Genomic DNA, 26685 nt, shown 5'->3' on the forward strand with positions numbered 1-26685 from the left:
CAAGGTCGTTAAAGAGAGAAAATATTTGTGGCAGATGCAGTTGTGTTCATTCATGTTATATGGACCAATTACGTGAAGCATTGATACTTAAAATTTCAGTGTGAAATTCTATACATTCTTGTCTTATCCCTTTCGTGGTTAACTTTCCTAGTTAATCCTGGAGTTAGCTTTCCAACACATAATCTTAAACCCACAGTTACAACTCATTTACTCTCAAAGTTTGTTTGAGTGTATTATACAAACCTCATCTTGTAAATGAAGAAGCGTTTTAAGTGCATCTAGCCATAAAAATATTTCTTCTAACAGGTAACGTTACTGAACTTCATGATAACTTCAGAAGGAATACAGGATCAGCTTCTTGGAATTGTAGTTGCAAGAGAGAGGCCAGATCTTGAAGAGGAAAAACAAGCCCTCATCCTTCAAGGGGCTGAGAATAAAAGGTATCAAGATAACTTCCCCTTGCTAGGGATAGAAGCAGGTTGTGGTTTAAGGAAATACTCATGGGAAATACATTTCAGAGGCCCTTTTTTTGGTTTGATTTAACATGAGTTTCAAGACTGCTATTTTTGAGAGCTTCTGTTTGGTTTTTTATGCTGATTGGGATGCATGCTTTTACTCACATTCCTACTGGTTGTGCCTTTCTTCTTCTGATACGGTTTCCTATTTCTGGGATTAGCAGAAAACATGAAAGAGCTGAATTGCAGGTTGTGTAATTGCAAAATGTAACCCTTGATCCTGTCCTCTGTTTTTATGCATTCCTTACATGATGTTGGCATATTATTTGCTGTTCTCACAAATTTTGATCACATATTAATGTTTTCATTTTGTGCTAGATTTGCACTGATTGTACTTGGCAAAGGGCATCTTTACCCATGGGTCAAAGCATGGAATGTGTAGTATTCGGAGTGGTTTGTCACTTCCTCCCTTTGCTGTCCATTTTTAACCTGAAAGTGTCTAAATTTTTCAGAAATGTTTAATAATAAGAAGAACTGTTATGTAAGTTGCATACTGTGAATAGAATTTACACATTGTCTTATTTTATAGAAACTAACAGAGAACAGCTGTAATTTTAATATGTCAAAAATCTTGTATATTGTTTTAGGCAGCTAAAAGAAATAGAAGACAAGATTTTAGAAGTTCTTTCAGCCTCAGAAGGAAATATTTTGGAGGATGAAACTGCTGTTAAGATATTGTCTTCTTCCAAAGTTCTGGCTAATGAGATTTCTGAAAAGCAAGCTTTAGCTGAAGAGACAGAAAAGAAGATTGATGCTACTCGTATGGGCTATCGTCCTATTGCTATCCATTCGTCAATCTTGTTTTTTTCTATTGCTGATCTAGCCAACATTGAGCCAATGTACCAGTATTCACTCATGTGGTTTATTAACCTTTTTATCATGTCTATAGATAATTCGGAGCGATCAGAAGTTTTACAAACAAGGTAAGAGTGATAATTTGCCATTTGTAATTGATAATGTATTCATAGCTACTCCAAAAATGTTACTGTCGTTTCTCTGAAGTGTATTGTCTCAGGCATTGAAATAATATTTGAAATATTTTTTGTACATATATATGTCGGATATTTTTCTGGAAAATAATTTATTCAGCACAGTATATTAACAGTGCAACGTATTCCACTATTTCTATTTAGTAACTGCTGTCTCCAGTTAGGTAAAAATGGTCCACTTGCTTTGTTTTTATGTTTAGTTTCATATAGTGACTTTGTAAGTTTTTAAGAAACAGATGATAAACTTTTTCACACAACTGGGAGAGAGAATTAAGTCTTGTGACTAGGGCTCTTGGCTGTAGAGTGTGCAAGGCAGTAATTATTAACCTAACCATTTTTAAAATTCAGTTTGATTATTGTTTTATACTTCAGATGTCCCTCCCTCTTCCAGCTTGTTCATGAGTGTGGTGGTTTGGGAAATGAGACAATGGGAACAGGAGAAACTGTGTAGTCTTTAATGATCTGAGTTTAATTTACATATGATGGACTTCACTATTATGATCACATTAGGATTATTCAAAATATACCCTTGAAGTGAATTATTTGCACAGATATTGTTTAAAGAAGGCTTTTCAGCGTGCTATCCCGTCAGTTACTAAATTCTACTTTAGTGGCTTTATTTGATCTTCAAAGCACAGAGCATTGCTTCTGTTACTTAGCTACTTGTCTGTTCATCAAATGAACAAAGGATGGGAGAGGGAAACTGCTCTCCCAATATGTATATAGAAAATTTTTCTGATTAATATTGGAAATAGCAATTTCTGAATTATCAATTACTGTCCATATTTTCTTTAAATACAAGTAAGTTGTAGTAACCGGTAAGGTAGTACTTAGTGTGTAGTTTAATATGTGGTGTGCAATTTAGTGGTATACTGGTTATGAAGGTTATTTTTTCATTAGAATTTAGTCAAGGTCTGGGCAATCTAAGTCTAGTATAACTTTTATCAGAGATATTGCTACTAATCATTTAAGTCAGAGCTTAATATTTTGGTATCATATTTGAAACTACATTCAAGGTAGCCTTCTACAAAGAAGGCAACTTGTGTTCTATAAACCTAGATCTTTGACTTTGTATCTTACTCTTTTATATCTCTGTATGCCTGTGTGCCGCGCCTAAATTAAAGTAGGCAATAAATAATCTCATTTTGATTCAGAACCTTTTTGGCAGCAGAAAAATAAAGATACAGGAGATGAATCCCAGCAGACAGTATACATTCCCAGGAAAAGATTGGTATAAGTCCATTTTGCTAATTTTGCCCAGTAAAGGCAGAGGAAGACAGACTCATAGAAAATTCTCTGTGAATTAATAATTCACATAAGACTGTTTGTGTTAGGCTGTCTTCACTAGTCAGTTTTTTTACTACAGGCTCTGTGCTGAGAATTTTTTGTAATCATTCTTTTCTCATGCAAACCATGTTAATTCTGTAACTTGAAAGAAGTTTACATTTTGTTCCATGGCCATCTTTGTGTCAGTATAAATTGTATGTATATCCATTTAACTGATGAGGAATCACTAGTTTTGAAAGGACTTAAAATGCTAATAAAAAACCAGGAGCATTTCTATATTACAGTAATATTATTTAAAATGGTCTATTTCTTGTTAGCTGAATGGAAGAAAACAAAAATAGATTGAAATACAAGACTGAAAAGGAGGCACAGATCAAACAACATAGCTTGCTTTCGATCTTCTGTCAAAAGCTTTCCACTTTTCAATTATAACAGATCAGACTTAGGTTTCTGAATGATCAACATGTCTGAATTGCAGGAATACCCTCTGAGTAGCTCCCTGCCAAGGGACTGGTGACCTGAGTAGTTGCAAAAAACCCCTAGCACCACTCTACATTTCTGTTATTACCTTCAAAGAAGTCTTTGAAGTAGTTGTGTAAATTCAGACACTGCAGTTCTGACCACCTGAATGGACTTTTCCTTATTTTGACTAGGCATTCAAGATATTATAAACTTACATGTTTATAAAATGATAGCCGGCCTCCTTGCTTTATATTTAAAGGAAATTTTTAATAATAAATCACAGAGTTTAAAATATATTTGTATTATAGTGTATTAAGGAAAACACTCTGTAGAATGGGAGACATATTTCAGATAACCTTTAATGATGGACTGTTTTGATTTTGTCCCTGGTATTTATATTCATAATGAATTTAAAAATTGCTGTTCTTTTCTACACTTCCCAAAAGGGATCTCTCACTTCCTCTGAAAATCACATGTTACTAAGATGTAATTGCACTTAAATATTTATGTTATTTTGCTCATGGAATGGTACATGCATTTAATGCATGTAACTGACTAGAGAGTTTAGTAGAACAAAGGAGATCTAAATGGTTTGTAATAGTGATTTCTTTAGAGTGATATTAATGGAACATTGTTCTTTTTTCGACACCTGTAGGTTGAAGATTCTCAAGGATCATTTTACTTACTCACTTTATGTCAATGTCTGTCGCTCCCTTTTTGAAAAGGACAAGCTACTCTTCTCATTTTGTCTAACTGTGAATCTCCTGAAATATGAAAGATTGGTCAGTAATTTAAAATAATTTGCAGCTTGATATGATATATATTAAACTGCCTATACAAACTATCAGTAATAGGTTTGTCCAGGATTAACAATAGAAAAGCGGGCTTATATATAATTATATTACTTAAGTCTCAATTTTGTGGTGTTTTATTTTCATTTTAATAAGCAATTATAAGCATTGAAAAAGATTCTTTAGAATAAAATAAATATGTAACAAACAGGTATGGGAAAACTGAGCTAGATGATAACAGTTTTTCTAAACTTTACTTAAACCAAAGCCCAGCCTATGCGATTCTTACAGGGAACACTTCACAAAATTTTACTGTAATGTATTCTGAGTTCTAAGAGCATATAAAAATGAATAATAATCATTGATTTAAGAAACTACTCATCCATTTCACTTAAGGTGCTAAATGTGTTTATTTTTCCATAGAATTCCTCAAAATCAAACCCTTGTACCAACTGAATTCTATTAATTTCTATTAATTCTTTAAAAAATATTTATTTACTAGGATTTTTTACATTCATAATGAAATACATGCATTTTAACCATATCATCTGCAAACCAGTACTTATAGTTGCTTGGAGTCGTTTCTTTCAATGTAATATGGAAACACTGAAAATTTTGGAAACTTTTGAAATGTTTATATTGTGGAATAAATAGAAATGAATTCTTTCAAGAGCTGAGAGTAATAATAATGGGACACCAGTCTCCCATTCACAGAAACTTCAGTTTAAAAATTCAAGCCATCAAAGAAATTTTGAGATGAAGGAATGTTGAGAAAGGAATAAGACATGTAATAGACTGGTATTTCTTTTTCCTATTAAGAAAGACTTGCATTATAGGAAAAGGTTTCAAAATGTATGCTTCCCTGAAATACTTCCAGTGCTTTTTTCCTTCAACATTCTGGAATTTGAAGAATGGGTCTAAAAATCGAATCAGTTAACATTGTTCATTCCCCAAGCAAGGAATTCAGCTGAATCTTTAAATTGGCTCATATCTTAGGATTTTTGATTCCTTAAATCCATGTTTAACTGAAAACCAGACACTGAATACTTTGGAAATAAGCTAATGAAAGCTTTTCAACTAATGCAGGAATTCAGATAAATGTATTGTTATCCTACATAAGGTACTAAACCCATTAGATTTTATGTATTTAGTCCTGAGAGCAGTGTTTTTCATTGTAGATTAATGAAAATGAGTGGAAATTTCTGTTGACTGGAGGCATTGGTTTGGACAATCCCTTTTCTAATCCATGTACCTGGCTTCCTCCAAAATCATGGGATGAAATTTGTCGACTAGAAGATTTGCCAGGCTTCACAAACATTCGTACGGATTTTACACGACTGAAGGATGGGTGGAAATTGGTATATGACAGCTTGGTATGTTAACATTCCTGATTGCTTGCATTTATTAGCTAATGTACATGTTGAAAATATTTATTCAGGGAAAAGAAAGTGCTGTCATTTTACATAGTATGTTCTTACACATATGAATGTAAATAAGCAAATGGTGTGTAGTAGTAGGTTATTGCTAATTTGACAGGTGGCTTCTGAATAGCAAGTAATTATTTGAATCGAATTGAGATAGGAAAAAAAGGCAAAAAAACCTGGAATGGTAAGGTGATAGTGAAATTTGCTAAACTTAAGGCAACAACTGTCCCTTGTCAGTCTATACATTTGTTTACTGTGCTTTGAGGATGCCTTTTCATGCTATTATGTAGCATGCTGCTTTCCTGGATAAGTGTAAAAAACCCCAATTATTGATGTGTAGAGAAGCTACAATGGGATTCAGGAGACCTATGTTCTATTCCCAGTTCTGTCAGTGATCTGATATATATGCATTGTCTTCATCACTGTTTCCTTAAAATCTAGGCTCTTTAGATTCATTTTACTCCACATTGGGACACTTGCTTCATCTTTAATCTTACTATTAACTCCTTTTTTTATTTTATCATACTTCTTCCCCTTATGCTTCTTGATAAACAAAGTGCTCATAGTACACATACCATCTGAATAAATGATTTAAAAAGTTATCCTTCTTTCCTACTTGCACTGTATCTGTCCATAGCCGCTTCCACTGTTCAGATAACACTATCCTTTTGTTCTAGTTGAACAAGTTTTCTCACTGTTAATTATGAAAATTTATCACCAATATTCAGTCAAATGACCTAGCACTTCTTAATCCATTTCAAAGAGATTAATTGCTTGTGGTTTACTTATTGTAAATGTTGAGGATGTAGAAACTCTTTTTATTTAACAAATGGGTTTAAAGTAGGCAGAGAGGAAAAGAATGGATTTTTGGTTGGAAATTATTGGAGAGACTTTTTTTTTTTTTAATATATATATATAACTGGGGAGACATTAGAGAGACTAAGCAGCTGCAGCTCCTTCGGTTGTCCAGATTGCAGGAAACAGGCGAACAGCAGAGATAAAGCTTTCCTTGAGCATTTACAAAAAGATTCAGCAAGTTGAGGGCTGAGTTCTTCTTTGGGAAATAGTTGCTTGGAAAATGAACAGAGAAATGCTGGCCTTTGAAAAAGAGATTGAGGTAGGGCACTACTTTGTCATGCGCTTTGAGGTTATAGCTTTTAAAAGTAATGCCCAATATAAAGTGCTGACTTTCAGAGGTAAAGATTCAAGATGTGTGTGATAGCTGTATGTGTGCATTCACACAACCAAATTGAAATAAAGAGGTTTCTTCATTTAAGTGGCAGTCAATAAAATGAGATCTATAGAATCAGGTCATCTATTAACTGATAAAGAATCTAATAAACAGTAACACTGAAGCCAGGAACATTCAGTTACCAAACCCTGAGTGCTTGATCATGAGGAATGTCATCATCTATCACTGTCCTGATACAGAAGAATTGCTATGCCTTTTACTTGTTATATGAAGCCATTTTCATTACCTATATAGCTTTAATACTAATTTCATTGAAAGTGAATATACTGGAATTTTCAAAGATGGGTCTTGGGGAAGATTCCTTTTCGATAGATGTATTTTTTTTTTCACCACTATAGTTTATCCGTAGTAATATGCAACCAGCTCTTTCTCCTGTCTTGTTAGTGATACACAGATTTAAATAAAGGGCAGTTTAATGCATGTGTCTTAGAGAGGGCACAAAAATCAGTGTTGCTTGAGCCACTTCATCATCAGTAACCATACACTGAATATGGGTTATGAACGTTTTCCAAAGGAGTTTAAGATGCACTTTTCTCCTCCTACTGTTGCAGATGGTTGTCTCCAAAAGTACAGGAGACATAACTTCAAGTCCCCAATTCAAGTATTCCATGTATTTTATCTTAAGTTGTAACGCATATCCTGGAGTAGGGACTGAAACTCAATTCTCCTCAGCCATACTGATACATCTCTTCTCATGGAAGAGTGAGCCATTTTCTGCACAGTGGCATAGCTCAATGTAGACGTCAGTGCAACTTTCACTCCTCAGTGTTTCCTAATTCACTCAGTTCTACAAAGCTTGCAAAATTTTAGCCAGACTTTTCAACAGCTGTTATAGATGTCAATTCTGATGTACTTGTTTTCCCCCTGTATTAGCATAAACATAATGCAGCATTCTGGATTCCAATCTGAAACTCAGTGCCTAAAAGTTGCAGAAGGAGGGAGCCAGGTTCCAGATCCTTAGCAGAACATGAACTCCATCGTGATTTGATTTGCTAAATCAAAGTTGCTCAGAATGCTGTTTGTGCAGGTCTGTCTGCATACCTCTGTGCTCAACCCTCTACAGGCAAGCCCAAGAGGCTCATCAGCAGAGCTGTAATACCAGTTTCCAAAAAGGCATACCTAGCTGGCATTTTGCTTCAGTCTAATAAGAAGTTAACATGCCACACAACCACTGCTGTTCCCAATCTGACAACTGCAATAACAGCATAACAGCTGGATTATTCATAGGCCATTTACAACTGAAGTTCTCTGGTGCATTGTTTGACTTAACGTTCTAAATCTTGTTTTCCTGCACTCATTTTCCGCATTCAGATGCAACTTAACTCATAGTTATCGTGTAATACTGTAATGTAATTGTCATTGATTATATAGTTATCATTGTAATATTGAAGACTGACAGCACAATTCAGTTCTAACAGAAACAGGGATATAAAGTGCAATTTCAGGTTTCCTCCATCTCATTCCTTCTCCACTTTCTAGAGAAGGACTTTGGGTTATTATCTTAAAAATTGCTATACACTTAAGAATTACTGTAATTTCTTTGCTATAAAAGAAGGTTCCTAGCTAATCATATAAAACCCAAAAAACCCCGAGCTGTAAGTACACCAACCCCATTTCTGTAGATTAAGAAAAAGATATGTAATGGATTAGTGTGTCAAGTTAAAAGATAATTTATTCTCACTATAGGTAATTCAGAAACACTTTAAAGAATGTTGAAATGCATATGTTTTTAGGATCCCCAGCATGAGGATTTACCTGCAGAGTGGCAAGAAAAGTTGGGGGAGTTCCAAAGGATGCTTATCATTCGCTGCCTGAGACCTGACAAAGTACGTACAAAACTTTCACCTTATTCAGAGAGGCCTGTCCATCTTAGAAACCAAAAGTATTTGCAAGTATGCATTTCAACTATGTCATCTACAGCCATTCTACAACAATCTATCATAAAGGAAAATAAGACTTCAAAAAAACCAGCAAGTTTGAAACTGTAATGAAAAAATTTTAAACATGGAAGAGTAGATCTTTAGCTTTTGATAAGTTTGATTGTACACATCAAAGCCCCCAGAGCTCTTGAGACTGTCTTACAAACCTTCTGACTGTTCTTTTTCATTATACCTACTATTTTTGTTTATGTAACTTTTTTGATGAATGTCACTACCCATGGTAAATTTTGTCTGATCTAGGAAGATAATTTAATGGTAAGGAAGTATGTAGACAGTGTCAGTGCTTAAAGGTCACAATTATTGCAGACATACCCATTTTGTTCTATGGAAAGTGTTTTGCAGCAGAACTGTTCTGATTTGGGTCTGTCCAGCTGTAAGGTTTGAATGTTGCACAGATCACAATAGGTGCTCACAGTTGTGAATCTTTATTCAAAAAAGTCAATCTACTAAAAACCAGAATGTAAGTATTTGCTTAGACAGTTTTCATAGATTCGCAGGTTACCAGGACTACTATTAGTCCACACCTAGCCATAACAACAAAGCACATTGTGAAAGAGTTAGTATAAACAGTTACAGCCTCTGTTTCGGAGAGGTTATAAAGGAGTTCTCTCTACTTCCTCACACAACTGTTCAGCATATTAGTACTCAGATAAAAATATGAATCTTTGTACCTTGTAAAGAAGAGAAACTATATAGAGTTAGACTTTACACTTCACTTCTCCAGGATTATTTTTGACTGGCAGCATGAGCTTTCAGAATGTTGGGCAGATGGATCAGCATGGAGAGGCACTGGCAGCGGTGGTGTATACTGATGCCTGGAGACAAAGTTATCCAAAAGACGCTGCCTAGTTGCGGCGACTTCTTCTTCAAAAGAGTTTATTATGCTTCTGCCAGTTTTCCACTTAAAGCAAAGCAAAATATTGAGACTTTCAGTTGAGCAATTTAACTGACCAATTGAGCTATGTTCAAAACTTTGATCCTCAAAAACCCACTGATCTGCCGCTAATTCTAGCTTAGAAGTCTACTTTTGGCTATGGTCATCAATACTGCTGTCTGAAGGGTGCAGAGCAGTTTGGCAGGTATTTCATGTGCATACCCCCATTTGAATGAGAAACTCCACCACCAGTCTTGCTAATAGGGTTCAGTTCAGTGACCACTTTTGGGTATGTCTAGTATACTTTTTCTTTGAAAGTAAATTGTGAACCTAATGTTTAGCTGTATTTTAAATCATATCAGGGAGGGAGACTTCAATTTGATTTTCTTCGCTGTGTGAAGAGGCATGATCTTGCTTCTCAGGATGCATTAGGATATTGATATTTCAAGATAGCAGCACGGGTCAGCCCTAGCGTGTAGCCCTTCAAGCTATTGGTGACAGTATCCTTGGGGACAAAATGTCCCAACTTGAAGCTGCTGCTTCAAGTTTTCTATATGCTGTACACAGAAAAAAAGTAATATTTTGGCCAAGACCCTTTTTGTACCTTGGAACACTGCTCTAAATGATTTGCTGTTCAGGTTAGATAAAATCATCATCATCTCAGTCTTAGTCCACCTTAAGATATCAGATTGCTCCCACTGCAGCATGTGATCTTGTTTTTATGTATTTAAGTCTGCTTTATAGGGAACTTAAATACTTAACCTTGACAGTAACTAGGTATATTTTCAGTGGAACATTATCAGCAAGGCAGAGATCTTACTTGTGCAAACCCACCAGGAAGTAAGATGCAGAACCATTACTGTGCCTCATCAGGAAACTTAGTTCACTTTATTCTTACTATCCATAGGATTAGGGGTCATATATCAAAGATCAGCTGATTTTGATCAACTAGTTGAAGCAGCTCAGTTTGTGTGCTTTTGTATGTCAACACTATGGCTTACATGAAATCCCAGAAGTAGGGAGGACTAGAGGAAGTGGCCTTAAGTGCACCAAGGGCATTTTAGATTGGATATTGGGAAGAATTTCTTTACTGAAAGGATTATCAGGCATTGGAAGGGGTTGCCCAGGGCAGTAGTGGAGTCCCCATCCCTGGAGGTATTTAAGAGCTTGTAGACATAGTACTTAGAGACATGGTTTAGTCAGTGACTTGACAGTGTTAGGTTAAAGATTGGACTTGATCTTAAAGGTCTTTTCCAATCTAGGTGATTCTGTGAGTAAAACTGGATAACTGTAAAACATTTGAAATGGGCTTTAAAGTTTGAAAGCTTCATTAGACTGATTTACTTGTAAAACTGGAATGTGAAGCAATGATCTGGTCAAATTTTGTCTTTTCACATGTGGTGTTCATCCCTCCTGAGAAAGGTAGAGCCACTTATTGTAGACCCTCCTGGCTTGATTGATTATTGCACCCAAGATATTTTTTCTGCTGTAATGAGTTGCTGGGAAAACAGTTCTAAAGGAAACAGGTTTTCCTTCAAAAGCTAGACAACAGAGTACACTGAGAAGCATTTAGGTGCAGATTTCTTAGCCAATAATGCATGTAAATAATTACTTCAGAATAAGCCATGTTCTAGCCTTAAACAATCACTCCTTGCTGATGTTTGGAAATCTTAGTGATGGAAGTTTTGTTTACATTCTAGCTTCACATCTTATATTAAGATTATTTAGTTAACACTTACAAGGAAGGTTCTCAGCCGTGTCATCTCTAGCATGTAGTACTCCTCTACTGTCAGGTCATCAAAGTGCTTAGTAAGGGATAAAAAGCCACAGCTGTGGCGTTTGGTGTGTTCCTCCCTGCAACATAAACCCAGAAAAAGAGGAGATATTAAAACCATTAAAGTTACATTTCAAGAGATAAAGAAATCTGAACAGACAGGTCTTTTCAGTACTGCTGCTGTCTATCAGTAGAAAAAGTATGATACCAAAAATATATGAAATAGATTTTAGTGGATCTTAGGTAAAAGCTAGCCAGAAGATACCAGGGAAGACTTAGACTGAGTTCACAATGTTGAGAAAAACTATTTTCTACTTTGTTGAATCAAAAGCATTCTCTTTGGAGGCAAAATGAAAGAACTATGAAGAATTTCATGGTATGTAATTAACAAATGATGAACTTTTTCAAGGCTAGTGATAAGATAAACTTTTGATAGGCTTCAGTTTGTGAACTGTTATAGAGAAATCAGTAATTTTATAATGAGTGAGGGGATGTTATCAAACAAGCTTCGTGGTATACTTCGAGAACATTGTTACATCTGTGCTTACCATGGGTCGTCATTTGGTTCCCAGCCCTCCAGTTCTATCAAGCAAAAGAAACATTTTGCCACATCTGGTTCATTTGCATTTGGACAGTGGACAAAGCCCGCCTTTGCCATCTGCAGGTGACAGTTTAGAAGTTTAGAACCTCATCCATCACACTGCTCACGTTCACAACAGCAAACTGTTTCTGAGAGCTTGCAAATAATGTCTTTCCCCACAACGTCTATCAGCACAGATCAGGCTGAAAAATTAATTTTAAGTGTGAGGATTGCAAGCAGGTAAATCAACAGCTAGTAAAGGAATAAGGAAGAGGCTACAGTAGTGAAGGGATTCCTGTGTAGTTGTGGTATCTGCAGGCTACCAGAGTTACTTTGTTCTACCAGATGAGATCTGGTAGATGCCATGTTACACAGGCATTTCAGAACCAGTGCATAAAATCTGCCATAGCCAGGTCTTCAAAGAATATTTTCAGAGAAAAAACATAGCATAAGACCACAGACAGAGAGCCTTTAAACAGAAATTATCCAAGTAAAACGCTGCACCTTTAACGTCTATGTTTTCCTGTCACTTTAGAATCATATCTGGTCAAAACGCTAAAAATTAACTAAGTTTGTTTCAGTTACCAAACTTCACACCTTCTCAGATAACACCTTGCAGTTTGACTCATCTGAGATCCAGCCTGAAAGTTTCATGTGTGTGCCAAAGTAGAAGTCAGGTGGATTTTTTTTAGTACTCAAGTCAAAGCCTGAAGGGACATAAACATTAAGTTTTCTAAAATTTAAATAATTTCAATTTTGGAATTTTAAGTAGTGATCATTCATCTACTTACTTCATCCTTCCTGCTGGATGTGTACCTGTTTATTCTAACATATGCTTCTTTTTTTATGAATGAAAATTTGCAATCAGACTACATAGTACACTAAGTTAACTTTAAAGTGACAACAACAACAAGAAAAAAACACTAAGAAAAGTAACTACATTCAATTCTGTAGCTAAACTAGTGAACATGCAGAAAAGCCAGTCATCCTACTACAGTATTTCTGAGCAGCAAACAGAGAAAAGTTGGAGTATTCAACTTTTCACCTTCTTTGGGCTGAGTGGAAACTCACAGTTCTTCTTGAACATTAATATACTTAACAATGATTTCACATTCATGCAGTATATAAAAAATAAGGCATAGTCCAAATAACCATTTTCAGACTTACATTCTCTGGTGTGCACTTGCAGTTCTCTCTAAAAGGCCAGTTTGCGAAGGTTTGTAAGCGGTTCTCATATTCATACATATCCTTAAAATCACTCAAGAGCTTCGAAGCCAAACCAAGCTCTTTCAAGAGTATCTCCATCTGCAAAGCCTGCAATTAGCATAGCCCAGAGCCTCCCTCCAGCTCTCAAATTTAAGGCATTATACTAATTGGTGACACATGTCACCTGTAAAGCAGGGTAAGTTTTAAAGTAAAAACACAGGTGAGTTTATGAGCAGAACAATCAAGAGAAATGAAGCTACTGGAGCTTTTTTTTTTGTGTGTCGCATTCTGTGTACTCGGTCACACTATGTATTTATTAACTGAAAGCACCTATGCTAATACAGTATGAAAATTACAATTTTAATAATTGAAATGACAAAAATGCAAGTTAAAAACTCTAGTTATGAATGTAGCAATTTTATATGTAAAATTTAAAAAAAATATACTGATTGTGACCAAAGTGGTTGAACTAACATTGCTATTTGAAACCCTTAGCATTTCTTGAATTTCATGTTCAGAGATTAAATGGTAGTTTCACATTTGCAAATACTGTTGCATTTCTTTAAAGGACAGGTAGTTATTGTAAAATATTTTAGAATCTGTCCAGAGATAGAATGGATGGTTAAAAGAATTTAGAAGAGTTTAAAAGAATTATGTCTGTAAGGGTTTAGAGGATCAAAACATTAAGCTGTCGTTTGTCTCTCGTATGAGCCCAGTTAACTTCAGTAGGAAGTTTAAACACCAGTGTGTACAAGTCGGCTGTACACAGCAGTTTTCTAAGCCAAGATCTCAACACCTTTGAAAGGTGTTGCATTATAAGACTTGAAAATTGAAATTCTCTCCCTAATGCAGATGGAGTAAGTGGAGAAAAAAAATCTGTCTTCCTGTACCAGCACATTAGTCTGTCCAGATGTGGTGACAGAAATGTGATTAAGGATCATTTGCATAGGACTTGCAATTTCAACCCTCTTAGAGCATCTTTGAGCTTTGAGCTTATTTTTGGCTAGATTTACACATGCTAAATAATATATTCCTCTGGGGCTGTATTTGTATCTAATTTTATATGCAGGAATACTGTCCTTGAAACTTAAATTGTTTAGAGTAATATGTGTTAATGCTTATGCAATAATAGCACACTTCAATTCTATTTTTCCTTTTTTTAAAGATAATACCAATGGTGCAGGAATTTATCATTCACAACCTGGGCCGTCCATTTATTGAGCCACCTCCGTTTGATTTATCAAAAGCATTTTCTGATAGTCATTCTTGTGCACCACTGATATTTATACTTTCTCCTGGTGCTGACCCCATGGCAGCCCTTGTGAAGTTTGCTGATGATCAGGTATTTTAACATCTCCAGACTTTTTAAATATAGTTGATGCTTGTATGTGTGTGCATGTGCGTATGTTTGTATGAAGCAAGGAACTGTATTTAACTAAAAGTTGAAGTACCAAAATAAGTTAAAAAAACCTGTTTTTAACAACACAGAAACATGTTAAAATTGATCTCATCCACTAACAAGTGGATTGTTTTTAGGAATGAATAATTTGTTTATTGTTTGTAAGAAATTGTACATTAAATATTTTTGGCATATTTTATAATATTGTGATGTCATGATCTATTTGACTAATTAGTCTGGAAAATGGAAAAATGGAACAAAACCATAATGGTTTAAATGTTCATTGTAAGGCATCTTACTTGAAAATATCCTTTTTTTTTTTTTTTCTAATAAGCATTATGTGTCATATATTACTTTAAAACTCTGTAGCAATACAAAATACAGGATCTTAGGATCTTGGGTGGCATCTACTTCTCAGAATTCAAATATGGATTTTTGTTGGCTTTGACTGTCATTATTAAACAAAAAATTGCCAACAGCCTAAATAATCTCTTATGTAGAAGAGTACTCTTATAATACTAGAAAGTTGCTGGTAAGATGCATTTTATGCATTTCCTGACTATTACTCTGTCAGAATTCTGTGCTGTTGAGAATGACAGACGTACTTCAAGTCTCCGACCACCAAGCTGTAAATGTATCCTGCATTTTGTAGTACGTTGCTACATCCTTAAAGAGCATACTGTTTTCAGGAGTATTTTGAAACTGTTGGAATCTACAGTTCTGGATTAAATTGATGTGTAGTTAGAACTTTTCACTTGAAGATAGTTAAGAAATTATATTCAACTGGAATAAAAAAAAGATTTAAACTGTATTTTAAAATATACTGTACATTATATATTTTAAGAATACATATAGATGTGAACTCTTATACCAGAAGGTTTAATGTATTTATGCAATATTATTCTTACTTATTATACTCTTTCTATATGCAGGGATATGGTGGTGCAAAGCTTAGTTCTCTGTCACTTGGTCAAGGCCAAGGCCCAATAGCCATGAACATGATAGAGAAGGCAGTAAAGGAAGGAACATGGGTAGTTCTACAAAATTGCCATCTAGCGAGTTCATGGATGCCTATACTGGAAAGAGTCTGTGAGGTAAAAATAATTATTATCTTCTTATAAACACTTTTGAAGGCATGTCTGATCCATACAGGTGACTGAAAAGCCAGCTTAGCATACTTCATGACAGTTCCCATTACATAAGGGTAGTCATCACATATTGCTTCTGTCCTTTTCCTTCTGCCTACTGGAGTAGAACGTGCTCACGGACATGGTGGGTCTGCCCCATTCCTTGAATGGTATATCCAGGCCGCTACAACAGTCTCTTCAGGCCAAGAGCTTTCGTCGTACGTCAGTTGCTGCAGAAAAGCAGTTTGCTTAGGAGTTTCTCTTGAATGGCTATAGGTTTACAAAGAGTTACTAGTGTATATCTCTTTCTTTTTTTTCCCCTTTAATAAACATAACACATTACTACTATAGTCCTTCCCAGAACAGCTGTATGACAGTAAATGCAGTAAATGGGCAAAGTATGCATTCCATTGCTCTTGTGGTACAGAGCCTGCGCTTAGTTTTGTTCATGTATTTCACAAACACGCACAGAGAGGACAAATACTAGTTCAAAATACTGAAAGCTTGAATCAAAATACAGCAGCTGTAGAAGGGAAGCTTGTTATTCATAACTCTTGACTTCCACTATAATCACATAGAAGAATTTAAGAAATTAAACTTTGGACTGGTATATTTTCCCACTTAAAAAAAAAAAAATAAAAAGCTTTAATAATAATGCTTGAGGTGTATATTAATCTATAGTGTCTTCCAATTGCCTTTTTTCATATGTGTTTATTGTAGGAGCTAAATCCTGATACAACTCATCCAGATTTCCGAATTTGGCTCACCAGTTACCCTTCTGCCACGTTCCCAGTCTCTGTACTTCAGAATGGAGTGAAGATGACTAACGAAGCACCAAAAGGTTTACGGGCCAATATAATTCGTTCATACCTGATGGATCCAATATCTGATCCCGACTTTTTCAACAGCTGCAGAAAACCTGTTAGTAGTGTTATATTGTAACTTTGTAAATCGGTTCAAGTAGACCCTGATGACTGTGTGTATATGCTCTGGGGGAAGAAAACTTCCCAAATTAAATAGTCCTCTTCCACTGCAGTGAAACTGGTTTTTGATTACTGGCAGTAGTGAAGTAAATTTAAATTTTATTTTATTGCTAGTCTGTTTCTTCAATTGAGATTTTTGTCATATAGCATTAATAATACAGCTCTCTAGTTTAAAAAAAAAAAAAAAGAAACTTGGGGAAAAAATCTTAACCACTGTTTTCATGAGACATCTGCTTGCAAGCATAGTTTACATTATTTTTGTATAACTAACATAGTTCTTCTAAATGAGGTAATATAATTTGCTAAATGCTCTCAGTTGAAAAACAAAAGTTCTTACCTGAAGTTTTTCTTTAAAGGCTTGAAATCAATCTTGATAATGAGAAAAAAAAAAAAAAAAGTAGAAATATTGGGTGAACAATGTTTTATAAAACAATGCTTTAAAAAAAAAAATCATAGATACATGGTCTCATACATGTGTCATATATATTAATTGCATTATATGTGGATCTATAGCTTTAAAAATGAAATTGCTTTGAGGGTTCACACTCTTTTAAGAGAATATTTAGAGCTGATGCTTATGACAATTTGATGGCTTTCTGCTGAAATCCTCTGTATGTGAAGAAAAATCGACCCCTGACTCATAAACAGTATGTTACTACAGCAGGAGATGCCGGGTTTTGAGTGACTCAAAGACAGCATCGCTGTGCAGGATGTGAGAAAAGATGAAACAGTTTAAAGCAGCTGTGAATTATTAATTATACTGCATTTGTTTTTTAAGGCTGAGTTCAAGACATTGCTGTACGGCCTCTGCTTCTTCCACGCAGTAGTGCAAGAAAGACGGAATTTTGGACCGTTGGGTTGGAACATACCATACGAGTTCAATGAGACTGACCTGCGCATCAGTGTGCAGCAGCTGCACATGTTCCTTGACCAGTATGAGGTACAGCAACCTCTCTCAGGGGTCACTGGTCCTTGCTTGAACTTTCTAGGTCTGTTAGTGCAGGTACCGATGCAGGCTGAGTGCTGCCACAGCAACAGTTTAGTGAGGGCAGTGAATTAGGAACCAAGGTGCTAAGTGGTTTGTGTACCATGATCAATATACAATTAATGTGGGAAACTTTCAAATTACAGTTTAGAAGTTCTGCCATGCAGAACATAGCAGCGTTTCTTCCATAGAGTTGCCTTAGTCATTGGAATCTCATCCTGTCTTTAGGCAGGAGCTGTGGATTCAGCTCTTGGTGATGTTGCTGCAAGTACTAAACACTTAATTGCTAAACAGTGATTTACTCAATGATAGGGATAACACTAGGCCCTGGACTGTTGCAGATTAATAAATACCTTGAGCTATTTGGATAAATTTGTCAGTGAGGTTTCCTTCCCTGTTTGCAGAGCTAGACAGTGTTTCACAAAAGCCTCTCTGGAATTTTCTAGCAATATATGACACTTCTTTACATTCCAGCTTCCTAAGCAACCCATTATAGCCAGAATCTGTTAAAGTTATGAGTGGGGGCAGTAAGGGGGTGTTATTTTCAAACCACTGTAAGCCTGAAGCGTTTTTAGGTATCAGTGTGGTTAACAGGTAAATTGTGATTCAGCGTGGTAAAGAAACTTAATGAAGGTGTATTTCTTCTGCTGTGGGAGAGTGAAAGGGGGGGGAGGTGGTGGGCTGAAGAGGATGTCCTCCCCTTATATGACCAAAGCTTGTGAGCAAATGTAGCGCCTAACAGGGAGGGAAGCACGTTTCTCCCTTAAAGATAACAACTTGTACGTAGTAAATGGATTTCTTGGTACTTTTATCATCTGGCTTGCTTTATCCCAGTTCTCAGCATATCACCCACTCTTACCTTGACTTCTTGTAAACAATTTATCTCTTATCACTCATAATTTGTTCCTTTTACGCACCTAAGAGGAGGCCAGCTTCTCCCAAACTGAAGACTTTAAACGTATTTGATTTCATTTTCTAAAAAAACAAAACAAAACAACCCGCCCCCCCCAAAATACCTTTTTTTTTTTTAAAGAAAAAGCACAGCTATGGCCCTGTGACAGCATACATTTATTTTATAAGTATGTATAGCCAAACAAGTTGAGATAATTTTGGAGAAGTTCTTCATAAACCTGTACTTAGGGAGTTCCAGCTGCATTACTATGGAAATTTTTGGTGGTATTATTCTTCAAAAGAAGCAATACTGGGTGACTTGATGGATGATTATTAAAGTATTTGAAGATAAGGCAGTCAGTTGTACAAGCATGAGCTAGCAGAAGTAAATAACAGCTTTTAAACTTTCCAGTAAGAAGTCTAGATGACTTCCAAAGAAGTTACAATGATACGAATATGACTGTCCAGGGAAGTGCTAAGCTGCAGTTTAGATCACTGACTTGCCTTTTTTTCAGGACGTGCCATATGATGCTCTTCGCTATATGACTGGAGAATGTAATTATGGTGGCAGAGTCACTGATGACTGGGATCGGCGTACGCTCCGTAATGTTCTAAACATGTTCTATTCCTCGGAAATTATTACAAATGTTGATTACAAATTTGATCCAAGTGGCCTTTATTTTGCTCCTCCTGAAGGAGATGTAAGTAACCCAGAACAACGGAATTGCCAACAGCTTATTTTTTTAAAAAATAGATCTATCTTGCCTCACATTGATGTGTGCCTCAGTGTTTACTGCTGTCATGGCTCACTTTTGTGGCTTCATCTCACATTCTATTAGGACTTGTTTCAGTGACTTCTAAGAAATGGAAATTATGTAAAAAACACACCCCAATTAACTACCAACTAAATTGACTTTGTTCTGTGTGAGTCAGCACACTTAGGGTACAGTAAGGGAGAAATCCAGTCTGCTGAAGGTAAAAGCATTATAAAATAGGCATAAGAGAATTAGTTGATCGTATCTGCTGGAGGTAGTAAGGACGTAGTAATTGGCTTAATTTATCACACAGGAGAGTTATGTTACACATCAGCAAAACACCTTCAGACACTTGGCAAGCAGTGGGCCCAGAAAAGGGCTGCAGCCCCTTGCACTAGGCATCTGATTTTTTGCAAGAGAATTTCCAACAGCTGTCAGAAATTTTGTCAGAAATTATTTAAGCAAAGCCAGTCCTGGCTTCAGGGTAAGAGTATGGACCAAACTAATTTGTGAGGCACAGGCAGCCCCTGTATTTCCTTTTGTATCATAGTTTACACACTATATTGCATTAAGAAAATCTGTAGTGGTTTTGAGACACAGCTTGTAGCCTGCCGTGCATTGTTTGGCTGTTTCCTTTTAAGTCTAGAGTGTTGTTTTTTTTCCCCCTTTTTTTCAGTACCAAAGCTATATTGAATATACAAAGACCCTTCCACTGAATCCTTCCCCAGAGATATTTGGAATGAACGCAAATGCTGATATTACCAAGGATCAGTCAGAAACGCAACTGTTATTTGATAACATTCTTCTTGCACAGGTATGTAAAGAGTAAAAATCACACCCCATCTTACTGTAACTCTTATCTCCACATTAGTATGTTCAGATTGGGTTTTTTTTCAGTTTTTCTGTACCTTATTGTGTTGTATCTCCATTCTGGTGAAATTGCTGTTCCACTTAAGAATCTTTTAAGGCATTTTTGGTTTTGTATTTTTCCCAGCTGTCTTCCTATGGAAACAGCCTCTGTAATCATACAGCCAGTTTGCGTATCTTCTATTCCCCCCCAGCTTTTAACAATTTTCAACTTCTTGGCCAGTTTCAGTCCAGTTTGTAAATCGGGTACAACCTAGGGATACTATAGTTCCTGTAAGCTTCATGAGGAAAATGAAGAACTGTATCACTGAATGGTAGGGGTTGGAAGGGACCTCTGAACATCATCTAGTCCAGCTTCCCTCTGCTAAAGCAGGGTCACCTACAGTAGGTCACACAGGAATATGTCCAGGCAGGTTTTGCACATCTCCAGAGAAGGAGACTCCAAAACCTCTCTGGGCAGCCTGTCCCAGTGCTCTGGCACCCTCACAGTGAAAAAAAGTATTTCCTTATGTTTAGGTATATAGGGAGCAAGAGGGACACTGAGGGACAGTGAGACAGAATTTGGCACTGGGCTGTGCGTTTGACAGCACCTGGCCAGCCAGCAGTGCTGATGGGTACCTTGTGGATGGAGGGAGAAAGATTGGTTTACAGAGGAAGAAGGATTTCGGCAAAAAAACGTGAGGACACAAATCTGTAGGAAAACAGATTTTGTTAGTGCTCATCTAATAATTTACTGCAATAATACAGGAAACTCAGAAACAAATTAATTTCAATCACAGGGGAAGAAGGTTGAAACTGTAATGATCTTTTAAACAGTGCCTTTATAACAGCTCTCTTTTCCTGCATTTTAACTACTCTCTCCCCTAAGTCCTCTTCCTTTGTCTCAAAATAAATCCAAATTTTTGTCTCTCTAGTTTCAGGCATCTGGTGGTGGTGCAAAATCCACTGATGAAGTTGTTCATGAAGTCACAGGTGACATCCTGAGCAAACTTCCACCAAATTTTGACATTGAAGCAGCAATGAGAAGATATCCAACCACTTATACTCAAAGCATGAATACTGTGCTTGTCCAAGAGATGGGTCGCTTTAACAAGTTATTGCAGACAATAAGGGACTCCTGTGTTAACATCCAAAAAGCAATAAAGGTGAGCTGAAGATAACCTTTAAAGGCATATACCTAGAACCTAGACTCAATCTGTGAGCAATTAATGCAAGTACCTTGGAGAACTGACCCTGAAGTCTGATTCAGGTTGGTAAGTCAAACACTTTAAAAAAAATCTGGATTCAGAACTGATTTATTGATCTCTATCTTAAAACTGATAGGAGTACAATGGAATGTCAAAGTATTATTGTGCCTACTGTAGGGAAACCAAACCAGAAAATTTTTAACTACAGATTTGCTAGCAAGTAAGACAAACAGTAACTAGGTTCACACATCTGGTTTTCTACCACACTGGCACAAAAGACAAACACCTCACACAATTTTTTACAGATGAAAGCAGATCTCAACAGCTGAAATAGCTGATTACAGCCAGTGAGGATTCCCATTAAGATATCACAGTCTAAAGTCAATGTTTTGTTCTCAGTAGGAATCAAAAGCAACAGCTGTGCAAAATACAGAAAAACCAGGAAAAGTCAGTTTTATCCTATTGTAACTTAAGGCTGACAAGCCATTTATAAAAAAAAAAAAAAAAGACTTCACCCCACCAAAAAACCCACAAACACCACTCCTCTCCCCATTAAAGCCAAACTACAAGCAGAAAAGTTTGCCGCTTCAGAATAAGGCACTTGCAGCAACGCTGCAGAGTTTTGAGGAAACTTTAAATAATAATAAAGAGCACTTACAGTTGGCACAACTCAGAAGTCCTCTGGGAAGACCATGTTTATGAGGAAGGATGGCAAGGGAGAATTTTCCAGTACAGGCAGTTTTCTCCAGAAGAGGCCATGGACCTTTTCCCTAACCAATCCAGTGAATAACTACCGGATCCGACAGAAGACCGCAGTAAGTTTTTATGAAATCCATTCTGCCCATTGTTCTTGTTTTCAGTGTTGTTCATATCTGACTTAGACAGAAGTTGGTAACATCTGTTGGACAGAGTGCTATGTTGATTTTCAGTCATTAAAGCAAGCCTGTTAGGTAAAGCCTGTTAGGTAAAGTATTTTGACATCTTCCTTTTAAAAATTTCTTTTAGGGGCTAGTAGTGATGTCTGCTGAACTGGAAGAAGTGGTAAACAGCATTCTGAAAGGCAAAATTCCGGGACTGTGGATGAGTAAGTCTTACCCAAGCCTCAAACCTCTGGGCAGCTATGTGAATGACTTCCTTAGTAGACTGAAGTTCTTACAGGTGAGCATACCCCATTTATGCAGATTTGTTCAAATGTGACACACACACACAATTACTTTCACTGAATAACTGACAGGCAAATTTCAATTCGGCACATGGCCGTTTGCTCATCACAGCATCTAATGAAGCACTTCATTCTGCTACATACCCTACACCTCACAGAGAGCTGCAGGAGGTCAGTAATACTGTGACATACACTGTATGACAGAACTGGCCTTCTAATTAAAATAGAACTTAGAAAAATCCTGTTGACTTTCTTTTCCAGTGAGCAAACTTAAATTAGTAAAACATTTTGACACAGAATTTTAGGTTAAATTCAAAGACCAAGCTTTTTTGGTAGAGTGGTGGAGAAAAAAGCTGGATAAGCTAGGGAGAATCAGTGGGGACCCTTCACCTGTAAGAGTGCACATTCCCAAAACTGAACCTAGAGTCTCAGCACCATTCTATGGCTTAGTAATCTCCATTAACTGAAAAAAACTAATGTCATCAAAGGTTGCCTACTCCATACCTGTTGTAAGAACAGGTGCCAAGATAGACAAAAAATCTAGGAACAAAAATCATAATTGGAAAAAAGAAAAAAAAAGAATCCAGTTCCAGGTCTAGGAGGATATTAACAAAATCTGCATTTACAGAGAACCTCTGTTTTATGTTTTTTGGACGCACATCACCCAGTCAACACACCTCCCACTTTCACCTATAGCAAGCCTGAGAGCACTATGTGTAATGAATAAAAGTGTCATTTCTTGAACAGAATCCAGGACAGAAATTCAACTTGTACAAACAGAAAACTGCCAGTAGCTATGAGAATGATTTTTTTGTTTCTTGGAAGGGAAACTACTTACTAGTAGAGACAACTAGTTTAGTTGCCTTCATTGTAAATCTCTGCAGCAGATAATTGTAGCAATTTTTTTTCAGACATTATTCAAAACTTAGATTTGCAACAATCTGAAAAAGGTCTTCTTGCATGCACTAAATATTCACCATTGCTACAGACCTCACACATTTACAACCAAATCCATTGAATTTTGGTGTTTTAAAAAAATTTTATACAGAGGCCTCCACAGTGTAAGCTATTTAAAAAAACCCCCAAAACAACCAAACCCAACCCACCCCACCTATCAATAGAAGTTTAATAGAATCATAGAATGGTTTGGGTCAGAAAGGACCTTTAATTTAAGATCATCCAGTTCCAGCCCCCCTGCCATCAGCAGGGACACCTTCCACTAGACCACGTTGCTCAAAGCCTCATCCAGCCTGGCCTTCAACACTTCCAGGGAGGAGGCATCCACAGTTTCTCTGGGCAACCTGTTCCAGTGCCTCACCACCCTCACAAGAAGGAATTTCCTCCTAATATCCAAAATTCCACTGCTTTCAGAAAAGGAAAAGACAATTCTGTATTCACAAAGGGAGAAATGACTTCTGCTGTTATTCTAGAAGATACTTGCTTTCCTTAACACTAAAAAAATTAACCCCCTTTTTTTTTTTTTTTTCCTTTTCTCCTCTCTCTTTTGCTGCTGAAGCTCTGGTATGAAAATGGACCTCCACCAGTCTTCTGGATTTCAGGACTCTTCTTCACTCAAGCATTCTTAACAGGTGCCCAGCAGAACTATGCCAGAAAATACACCATTCCAATAGACCTACTAGAATTTGACTATGAAGTGCTGGAAGATAAAGAGTATGAAATTGCTCCTGAAGATGGTAAGTAAATGCATGGCAATTATCTGCCTTTGCTGATGTACTCAGAAGTTAACTTTAATTTGCTGACTAAGAGTTATGCAATTAAGTTATTGAATTCAGCTGGAAAACATACACAACTGCACTGCTCCCCATGAGATGCACAAGAAGTGAAGAGGCAGAATACAATTTCAGTCCTTAAGAACTGCTGACATTAGTTCACCTCCTGGATTAGCATGCAGATATAAAATACCACCCACACAGGACACTCCTTACCCCAGGTTTCCCAAAACAGATCAAACCTTCAAGCGATATCTATCTTGCCTTTTTAAAAAATTTATTTATTCATTTTTTACTTTATTTCACTCAACTACTATATATGTCTGACAATTAGTATTTTCCTAAGCCAAGGAAAATCAAACACTTAGTAGACAAATTGGGTATACTAATTCAGCTATCCCTAGAAAAATATCTTAAGGATATGATCACAATGTGCCATTGGGGACTGCTGTAAGGGAGGGAAAAAAGCCCTATTTTTTAATCAAACCACCTCATTATACATTACTTACCTTAGGTGGATGTTTGTTAGCTTGCCCTTCCTCAGAAAAAAGGACTGAAATGTTCTCAATACTCTTTTTAATACTTTTCTGAGGATCAGTTTGACCAGAAGTTGTGTAAAAAGAAGGGCTTGTCAAGTTGCCTGGGAGAGCTACCTCCAGTCTGTTTCAAGTAATTTTCTGTTGGGGCAGGTTTAATTTTTTTTGTTTTAAAAGTTACAGCTTTCAGTCTACAGAGCAAGAAGGTGCAAGTTTAGTGAAAACCAGATGTTGCTGTAATTTACTATTTTCTTCTGGAAAGCTGATGGAATGACAGATGTCATTATGTCATGACATTATGACATGTCAAAATAAAAATACTTATGCTTTTTAAACATTTAAACATTTTTATTTTTTTTCTTTACTTCTTTAACAAGCCACTTTGGAGAGGTATAAGCAAGTGGCAGTTTGAGACATAAGCAATGAAACAATATGAAGACTAACTTGTGAAAGACTACATGATCAAATCTCTGAGTTTGGAAACATTAAAGCTGACACCATAAAGTACATATAGAGAATGTTTATAATAATAACAACTATAAAAATAGTGTCCTGTACTTGGGAATGATTTTTAACCTCCACTACTCAAAAAGGCTGGATACACTATGATATTGCTAGACATTTTAACTCTTTATAGAATTGTAATCATAAAAAATTGTAGTACAGTATAAGATTGTGTTATACTCAAAGTTATTTGATCACCACTTGGAACACAAAGTTTACAAAAAGTCCCACACAGTCAACTGGCAGTTAGCAAAGTGTGTCACACTAGCTGCTGCTTTCAGCTAGACGACGTTTTCAGTTTTTGTGTAATGTATCTTTTCCAACTGACTCAGGGGTCTACATTCAGGGATTGTTCTTGGATGGAGCGCGCTGGAACAGGCAAACTAAGAAGCTAGGAGAATCTCATCCAAAAGTCCTCTATGATACAGTACCTGTGGTCAGTATCTTTCATTTGGTGACACTGTATAGTATTATATACCAACAAATACACTAGTCTTGAAGGAACTAACACAAAAAAAACCCAAAACTGAATTGAAATGTTTTGTGTTGAAATAGAAATTAAGTGTCTGAGAGGACCTGAGAATCCTCTACTAATAATGACAGTGATGGGAAGTTTGGTGTTGCATATTTTGGGAGTGGAAACAATCTACTAAGAAAGAGGAAACAATAAACAGGTTTTCAGGGCTATCTGTTAAAAAGCAAACAAAAGAAAGAAACAACAGTGTCAAAATGCTTTGGCCAAGCTAAAACTGTTTCCCTACGTTGTTTGTTTTTTTGTTTTGGTTTTTTTTTTTTAAACTGAGATGAAAAGGATTATTTTATTCTTTACTGCAGATATGGCTAAAGCCGTGTAAGAGAGCAGACATTCCACAGCGACCAAGTTACCTGGCCCCAGTGTATAAGACCAGCGAGAGAAGAGGGATCCTGTCAACTACAGGCCATTCCACCAACTTTGTCATCGCAATGACTCTCCCATCTGACAAACCACAAGAACACTGGATCAGACGGGGTGTGGCGTTATTATGTCAGCTTAACTCATAAACCTCTCCAATTTATGGAGGTACGTGCATTTTCCAGATCACTTAAGGGATGCATGTCAATCTTGAAATACCACATAAAACAAGGAATCAAAATGAGTGCATTTACAATGTTGCATCTGTGCCTTTCATGATATTTGAAACAAAATACTAAAATACAAGAGTGCCCAATAAAACCTTATAAAAGCCAACAAAAATACCTGCTCCTTGAATAATTTTATTTTCTGAAGGCTCCTTATGTATAAGGAACATACATAAAATGAACACAACACTGTCGACAATGAACAAAACAGCATTTGATCATTTCCAGCTTTATAAAATTTTAAAAAATGATTTAGTTATAACAAAAAGACTGATAGCTCAGCAAGTTATCTTATAGGACCATAATCACATTTTAAACCATAGACTCAATTGTTAATGGAAGAGGA

The 26685-nt window shown here is 36.3% G+C and overlaps 1 protein-coding gene across 1 annotated transcript; it reads left to right on the forward strand.

Annotated features, from left to right (window-relative positions):
* Positions 1-306: 306 nt before the first annotated feature.
* On the forward strand, positions 307-26261 carry LOC104520467 (dynein heavy chain 7, axonemal-like; the record flags this gene model as incomplete). Its single annotated transcript, XM_010162164.1, has 16 exons — positions 307-440; positions 1103-1438; positions 3909-4035; positions 5223-5417; positions 8454-8546; positions 14260-14436; positions 15426-15587; positions 16341-16550; positions 17388-17543; positions 18995-19180; positions 19911-20048; positions 21022-21246; positions 22294-22446; positions 23967-24144; positions 25553-25656; positions 26055-26261. Coding segments are annotated over 16 exons (2781 nt in total), but the record flags the coding sequence as incomplete, so codon positions are not given.
* Between the last annotated feature and the right edge of the window lie 424 nt (positions 26262-26685).

The sequence above is a fragment of the Antrostomus carolinensis genome, unplaced genomic scaffold (genome assembly GCF_000700745.2).
Source record: "Antrostomus carolinensis isolate BGI_N321 unplaced genomic scaffold, ASM70074v2 scaffold9892, whole genome shotgun sequence".
In the NCBI taxonomy this organism is placed as follows: domain Eukaryota; kingdom Metazoa; phylum Chordata; class Aves; order Caprimulgiformes; family Caprimulgidae; genus Antrostomus; species Antrostomus carolinensis.